General features: G+C 40.3%; 1 protein-coding gene across 1 annotated transcript; it reads left to right on the forward strand.

Annotated features, from left to right (window-relative positions):
* The first annotated feature begins 4,426 nt into the window (after nucleotides 1-4,426).
* fgf7 (fibroblast growth factor 7) lies at nucleotides 4,427-9,009 on the forward strand. The gene is made up of 3 exons (XM_062418524.1): nucleotides 4,427-4,712; nucleotides 8,531-8,637; nucleotides 8,800-9,009. The coding sequence occupies exons 1-3, from the start codon at nucleotides 4,427-4,429 to the stop codon at nucleotides 9,007-9,009; spliced, it is 603 nt and encodes a 200-aa protein (XP_062274508.1).

Raw genomic sequence — 9,009 nt, forward strand, 5'->3', positions numbered from 1 at the left:
CACACACACACACACACACACACACACACACACACACACACACACACACACACACACACACACACACACACACACACACACACACACACACACTCACACAAGCTAGAGACAGCTAAAGTAAATTCTGATTTATCTGCAGTATATACATGGCATGAAGTATCACCTGAGCCTTCACATAGGGATATATAGTCTTTCTTTCTGGGGATGTGAGTACCATATTGGAGCCTTTTGATGCTTTACAGTTTCAGTAGTATTACCATCACTACTACCAGGTAGACCAGTGAAGAAAGAAACAAGACAAAAAAAACCCAACAACAACAGTGTCTTTAGATCTGTTTTAAGGAGTGATATAAAATGTGACACTGACAAGAGCAAGGTCCTAAAGCATATCATTTTACAGTCGCAGAGCTCCAGTGGCAACAACACTATAATAAGTTGGACAAAGCACAACAATAAGAGTGATGTTAGAAGCAAAACAGGGGACTACTTAAGCAATTAATGGTTGGGAAAAGCAGTCCCTGTAACAAAATGACCTGTTTAGAGGCCAAAAAACATTACATGTTGTTAAGTCAAAGCAAAGGTCACAGGGGTAAGCCCAAACATCTTCCAAGAACAAAGTCAGAATACAAAAACATGTTAAAGAGAATTTGAAGTCGGCTATGTCTACAATTTCCTTCTCGCCACTTTCCTCATCCTGAAAGGTTAATGATGCCGTCATTAACCTGTGAACTTGGGGTTCTTGTATAATTCTACAAAGAGCTACATTTGATTGCAGCAATCAACTATTAGATATGTGTTCCAGCTGCATGCAACAATATTGCTGAACCTTTTAGCTACCGAAAAGGCAACAAATCTCCAAGTAGTCCTCATACACACAATATCCTTGTTACCAATGACCCATCCCAAAGTGGGAACAGTGGTCATGTGGATGGGTGGCAGTACAGGAAGTGACCTTCACTCAGGAAGTTAATGATTGGAGTGGTGAGAAAAGCAGATACTTATTTTGCTACTTTCTATTTTACATTGCATACAATACTCGGTCATGGTGGCAAAAGCCTAAGGCCACCTCAGGTATGTCTTCCAGCTCTTCCTAGGGGATTACTGAGGTGTTCCTAGGCAAGTTAGGATATCTAATACTTCAAGCATGTTTTGGGTCTGCATTAGGGTCTGCACACAGTTGAACATAACATAAATACCTCCACGTCAAGGACTACTGATCAGATACCTGAACAATCTAAACTGCCTCCTTCAGCTCTACTCTGAGCTCCTTTTGAATACCTCACCACCTAACTGCGGATGTCTGGCATTTGGTGAACTGCTTGTGTGTGTGATCCTATTCTTTCATTTTGAGTTCATGGCCATACAGTCATCAGTTATTACTGTTTGAGAGCTTTGCTGCTTAAATCCACATGCAAATCTCATACTCAGTCTTACTTGTGAAGACGACCTGAAGATATGTTAACTCCTTCATTCGGTCAGTCAGGAAAGGTTAAGAAATGTCCCTGACCTCAATGCAAAAGGGGATGTTATGACTGCAGGGTTTCTTAGCTACCTTATTGACCTCAACCAGAGAGATAGACAAGATTTCCCCTGACTCTTCCAGCTCTGGCAGCGCCCTCTCCAGGACAGCACCCTGAGATACTACAGTGGATAGATACTCTAAGTTGCTGTTTAGTGTTTAAACACATTTAAAAGGCAGAGCCCTCCCCTTGCAATACAGACGCATATTGGTAAGGTTGAGGAGAGTTTCCAACACAACAGCACTCAAAATCCACTTCATGCCTTTTACCTTTGACATCTCCGGAAAAGGACAAAGTTCAGCCTGCGGGAAGAAGTTTGGTTCCTTAGCTGGCGCTGTATGTTATGGTGAGGGCAACTGTATTTAATTGGTATTGCTCAACCTCCTGCACTGCTTCCACTTGTGCCGGCTCCTTTCCCATTAAGGTGGTTAATGATTAATGAGGTGAAATACTGAAGCTAAGGGTCAGACCTACAAGGAACTCACTTTTGCCTGTCACTTAAGTGGCAGGGCACAATAACCCAACACAGATCATTGCAGGAAGCACACATGGAGACCCTGCACCCTTCAGCATGACCAGGCTCCATAAGCCCGGTCACTGGTCTCGCTTGCAAAGTACGGGCCTGTCTAAGGTAGGGGGCCCCAGTTACTCGATTCCAGGCAAGGTCACTTATTCTGTTGAGAGTTTTTGAATCAGTCTTAGTCTGGCCCCTCCCCTGGGAGCAATTTGCCTTAGGGGACCCGACCAGATGCTACCTTGCCCAGACAAAACTAGTCCTAGGTCACGCAAACCCTTTCACCACAGGAAGGTGATAATTTATGAATAGTGAGTCTGTAAACATTTTGTTATCCAAAATTTTAAAAACCTATTGCCTGTAAAGTATATGCTCTGGAATTATATTTCAGAAAATGAAAAATAAAAAAAATTTATGATTTCACATTAATTTTAATGACTAAGCAATGTGTTAAGTAGAATTTCCCTGGCCTGCAATACTAGAGTGTGAACTGTCTCTGAGGTGATAAAAGGGACAGATAAACGGGCCAGAGTGACACCTAATAGATCAGGTCTTTACGACCACCAGATGAGAAGGAAACCTGCTGCAGCCAGAAGTCCCCCTTTCTTACGGCTGCAACCCTGACCTCCCCAGGGAAGCGCGTCATTAGGGCCCATATAAACTTTTGAAGTTGTGAGTCTAAGGAAAGGCCAGGTATGTAAGGCAATAAATTGTGACTTTAAATACAATCACAAAAAGTGAAAGAGTGCACGACCCCTGACATGGAGATGACTACCTCTGAGCAGTTATGTCTTCTGTTTTTCTCCCGTTGGATGGATACCTGCCAGCCATAACTTATTGCTTCCCACTATTACACTCAATAAGAATGAGAACTGAAGGGCTTCTTTGAAGTTTTTTTTCTACTTGAGTCAATAAATATGTACCAATGATTCAGTGCATCTATAAACCACTAATTGATTGTGACATTTAAAATGATAGGGAAGAGATTCCTTAAAGCTTTGTCATTACAGAAGATATCTTAACCATCTCACTAAAGTGAATGTGAGTCACTGTGAGATCTGTAACACACACAGCACAAACCTATTTAAGAGCAAAATGTTTCTTGGAAAAGGCAGACAGGTTGTAGTAAGTTCTGCAGGAGTGAGTATGCATGCAAATGTTTTAAAAGTATTTGGGAGCACATACCAAGGAGAGCCTGCTATTCTAAGAGTTTATAGCTCCCTCTCATGTCCAATGGGTGAGTGACAGTGAGAGGCACGCAGAGGGTGTTTCTCCATTGCATCTCGGCCAGGGACAGCTGACTGGTTGGGATCTAATTGCTCTCAAGTGAGGTCAGCAGGAGGCATTTATCTGAGCAGAGTGCACAGCGACAGTGGAAGATGCGCAGAGTCAGCCTGCCAGAGTCAGGGAGACATCTACGGGAATTGACAGAAGCTCCCAGCTCTTGCTTAGCTTTGCTGCATTACTGGGCTTGTTTTACTACTGAGACAACAACTTTAGAACTAACACGTTTTCTAATTAAAACTCTTGCTGAAAGGGAACACATCAGTGACTGCTCCTGCCATCACTCAGAGCACATGTAAGTCATTAACCTACAGATTATTTTTCTTTACAAGAAAAACAGCATAGATTTGTTTGTTTGAAAGTACATATGTATGCTGATAGAAAGCAGATTACAGATCATAGACTAGTGAAGCAAACCAGCTGAACTGATGCAATATTTCACTGTTCTGGGTCCATGACAGGGAGACATATGCCTGTCATAGTACATCACAACAATTTTGATTTACTGCTGTTGAATGTACAATACAATGCAGATAATACGAGAAGCTTTTTACAAGTTATTTGAAAATGTATGGGCTCTACTGTAGAATTTGGTGAATCCCAGTGATCACTGAAAGATTTTTTTTTAACCTGCTTTAACAAAAATCTTTCAACTTGTAAGTGTAGCTGTCAGTGTAATTATCTTTTTTCCAGCTGCAATACCTAGACTCAAATGTGTCTACTTTTTTTTAATAGTGAAAACCTGCATAACATTTCCTGAAGTGGATTATGACGCCCCTTGTCAGGCTATGGTCTCAAGAGGATGGAGCAGTCAACGCACACCATCATTGAGGACTGAAGAGAGACCTCATCTCATAATACTATCACCCGTCTTCTACTTCAGACTATCCTCCAGCCTCTTCCAACCCTAACCAGCTTCAAACTGTCTCCTCCACAACCGACCTGTATCAACGTCCCACTAGGAATCCCTGCTGCAGAAACAGGGACCCTGAGGTCACAACACAAGTCACGAGTCAGGGTTTAGGAGGTCGCTGGGCTGAGGGATAGCGACAGATCTCTTCTCACATTTCAGTATGTTGTTCATTGATTCCCACTGCATTGTATTATAATGCGCAAATGGATGCTGACATGGAACCTTCAAAATCTCTTCTCCGGACTGTACCTGCATGCAATCTTCCTGTTTGGCAGTGTGTGTGTGGTCTACAGTGACTGCACTCCAGAACAACTTGCCGCCATCATGAACTGCTCTAAACACGAGCGCCACACCAGGAACTACGACTACATGGAGGGAGGAGATGTGCGCATCCGCCAGCTGTTCAGCCGCACCCAGTGGTTCCTAACAATTGATGACTTTGGCAACATCAATGGGACTCAAGATGCCGCCAACTGCTACAGTAAGGATGGATTTTTTTTTTCTTACTATAACACCAGTGATTCACTATGAGTGCGTCTGAGTTTATTAGTAATAACAAAAACAAAATGTTATGTTCCATGTGCGAATTTAGGAGTTGACTTAGTCTTAGTTTGAAGTGTCTTAATTCTTCCAGATGCAGCTTTTAGTTGTGAAATCTTTCCAGTGAGTCTTTGAGCCTTTGGCCTGTCAAGGTGACAGGAGCACGTGGGAGGTGTTATTGTACAAAGTTAATGGGCCATGTGTCTCAGTTAGAGCAGCCAAAGTGACAGGAGTAAAATGAAGCAGGTGGGGGCTTTGGCCTGTTAAACCATAACAGTATCTAAACACAGTCTGTAATGAAGTAAACTGAGGGGGCTTGGAGACAGGCCTCTGTGACCTCGGACTCACACTGGCAGACCCACACTGGCTCAGCCTGATATACTTTCCCACAAACACAAAGCCATGGGATAAGGTCTTGGGACACAGAATTGGCACAAATATTAGGAATGGAACAATGAATCACAATCATTATCTGACAAATGTATGGTAAGCAACTGACTTCTCACACAGATGTCACACTGTGTCTGGTGAAACCACCATTTCCATGAAGTAAACATCACCTTAAACAATCAACCTCAATAATTTGCCTTATGTAAATTACTGCCACATACAATCAAATGCAAAATTTGCCAAGAAATGCATTTCAGTTAACAAGGCTCACTGATTTAATAAAGTTAATTGTTTATTTAAAGCCAACATTTTTTCCAAGTGCATGTTTTTAGATACTACTGGAAATCATGTCATTTTGAGGATGTTTTAAGTAGTTATCATTTCCTCCTATCTGACAGTGCGGCTGTGGCTGGAATGTTGGCATGACAGGGAAATGCCTCAAAGTGGATGGAAAAGATTCTTGTGCAACAATTGGCCACGAAAGACAGAAAAATTGATACACCCATATGTGGCTGACAATAGCACGCAAAAAGCACACAGAAATTTAACCAACAAGCCTTTGAAGAGACCAGTGGAGAGCAGATATATATGCCATAAATCAATGATTCATACTTTTTGGCTGCAGTGAACAAGATGTCCCGAAAAGCTGATTGTGTAAAGGTTTGTTTTTTTGGTTGTTGTTTTTTACAAAAAGAGAAAAAGACAGAAAGAAAGAAACCAAAATGAGAAAATGGGAGCAGGATTATTTTTGGCTTCTACATTCCATGTGCCTCTGCTACTAAAATATAGGTTTACTTCCACTATACTCATCTCTTGCACCACAAAACAAGTTTTTTCTAACTTAATTGCATTTTAAAAAAGGAAGACATACTTGTGAACCTACATTGTTATAGATATAAAATGACACTGATATTGAGCATCAATGAAAGAAAGGAGTTGCGCTCTAACCATGCAATCAATCTAAAAGAAATCACGTGTTCGCTCTGGTCAGAGGTATTGCAATAGTTCCCAGTACACAATAGTCCCCCCCCCCCCCCTAATGTGTAACTATATCCTCAAAAACAAACAAACTCATAGTACATATAAGATAGACATAGGGATTTACTTCTTTACAAAATAGTAAATGTCAATGAATAACACATGTAGGTTTTGGTGTATGTGGAAGATGATATATGACTATATACTATATATGATTTTACAGTTTCATTTGAGTTTGACCAAAATGTGATAACAATAGAATATAATAAAAGAGCAGATAAACAACCTCCAAGTCGGCAATCAACAAATCCTAAACCACAGCATGACAACTAAAAAACATGGAGTTCCTACACAGTAACTGTATGAGTATGTTGTAATATGACTTAGCCCAGTTCTCAACTGATTCACTCAGACTGTGGCATAATAGACCTGGTATCAGGTGCAGCCACATAAAAATAACTGAGAGACTGGTGGTATCTTATAGCTGCTGTTAAATTGACTGTAATTTGGTAAAGCCATAACAAAAAATAGATAATCTGGTACATATATGGAGTATTTTGTAGTTTTAGTATCACTATACAGTAGATTGATTTGTGTTTAAAGAGAGACTGAATACAAGTCATTACAATTACATCAAGTGTTTTCAAACATCACCTCTGTGTACTAACAAGACATTTAGTATGTAGCAGTACAAAATTATCACAAAGTTTCACATGCACTATTCATGGAAGATGTCTCCAATATCCCACCAGTGAACATAAACACCGGATTCAAATTGTGTTCAGAGAAAGCAGAATTAAGGATTACCCACGAGTTAGTTTGTTTCGCCGGGGGCTGGACCAGTGAGTGATGACAAATCTGTTCAAGCTGAGAGTAGCCTGTGAGGCTAACCTTGTCAGAGCCAAAATGTTAATGATATATGTGTGTGTGTGGAAATGTGTTCCATCTTTCTACAGTAGACCAAACAACTGTGGCTGTTACATGTCATATTATGGGAACAGCACTTTCGTGCTATAAAATGCTGTTTTTCACAACTAAAAGACGCTGAAATCCCAACTTGAGGGAAAAATATGCAGTTGCATCGACAGTTCACACCAATGAATGATTGAATATAAAATAAATAGTAATGAGTGATTGATTGACTAAAATGTTTGCAAATTATGATGCACTGTAGGTCAAATAGTGTTAATATGAACCTTCAGATCACAAACGCCTCAAGTCATGCTGAATAAAATTCAACAGGGCAATAGGAAAACAGGGTTAAATGAAAGTGAGCAAAGAGTAAAATGGCAATAATATTTAGTCAAATAGTGCAAGAAGAGTACAAACAGCATTCCAAGATTGGGAGACTGCCATCTGTTTGTGATCTAGCAAACACTAAAATAAAGCATGCTCAATGTCCGTCTGAAAAGCCTTAATATGGGCCTTCCCTTTTTCCCTCTGCCTGTCAAAAGGAAGAGTTTCTGCAATATGTATACATTAACAGTAATGTTTATTTCCAAAAAACTGTCATCATCAGACCATGGGGTCTTGACATGAATATTTTTGTTTTACTGTATGGTTTTGGATTTGTGAGATATCTTCTATTAGATTGAACAGAACTGCAATAATGATTGTTTAGCTTTACAAGAGCAATGCTCAATATACATAAAAGTTTAGTTTTGATAGCATGATGAGGTAAGGCAAAATAGATGCAATAAACTGGGAAGTTGATCTGAAATACTCATGCGAAAGCCTTTCAGACTTGGCTAGTCCTGTGACATTTTTTAGATCTTTATTGAGCCAAATAGAACTTTATAGACCTGTGACTGGTGGACTAATAATCAGTGGTGTGTGTATCTGTTGGATTAAATGATTGTAAATGATTAAATGATAGTAAAAATGAATTCTTACACAAGTCTGGCAAGATGAGTAAGTAATGCCTTCAGTTTCACGGAAACAGCACATTGTAATCATTACTGCAAATATTGTTCTTTTATTAATCATATTGTTAATCTTTTCTTTGGAAATTTATAAATATTGCTGATACATAATCTGCATTTATGTCCTTTCGAAATGGCACATTGAGGCTGGTTTGGGGGTTTTCTTCTTCTTTTTTTTTAACTGTAGCGTGCAAAGCACATGCAAGGAGGTAGTTTTCTCAATCCCAGGGGAGTGAGCCCTAATCTGTCTCCCATATGTGTTATGGCATAGGTTGTGGTTTGTGTAATGGCCACCCAGGCCAGTTAACAAGACTTGAATAAATCCAGAGAGACCACAGACTGATTAACCACAGGAACTTCCATCCCGTTTGTTAATGAAGATGAATGTTGAAGGCTGTGTGGAGTCTAGAGTGAAAGTTGGATATCGACAATGCCTTATCTGTCCTCTAATATGTCTCATTTTCCTCAGGCATCCTGGAGATCAGGACAGTGTCTGAGGGGGGAATACTGGCTATCAAAGGCGTGAAGAGTCAGTATTACATCTCCATGACCAAGGATGGACAGCTGCAAGGCAAGGTAATTCCTCAGTGAGAAAAGTCATACATACAGCAGAGACAGAACAATCACAGCAGAGCATCCAACTTGAAAAATCATGACCAAGAATTGTCTCGAAAGATAAATGCTGACAACCTCAGATTGTTTTGTATTAATGCTGCAATGTTTGTGTTATTGTTGCAGAGGATCTACAATGATAACTGCAACTTCAAGGAGGTTTTCCTAGAAAACTACTTCAATGCTTACTCCTCTGCAAAGTGGATTAGAAAAGACATGTTCATAGCTCTGTCTCAGAAGGGAAGGCCGATGCGAGGGAAGAAGACCAGGAGGGAGCAAAAAGCATGTCACTTCATCCCTATGAAATGCAGGGAGGCGGACAGGAGGGTGGACTGA

Source organism: Scomber scombrus, chromosome 1 (assembly GCF_963691925.1).
Source record: "Scomber scombrus chromosome 1, fScoSco1.1, whole genome shotgun sequence".
Taxonomy (NCBI): Eukaryota; Metazoa; Chordata; class Actinopteri; order Scombriformes; family Scombridae; genus Scomber; species Scomber scombrus.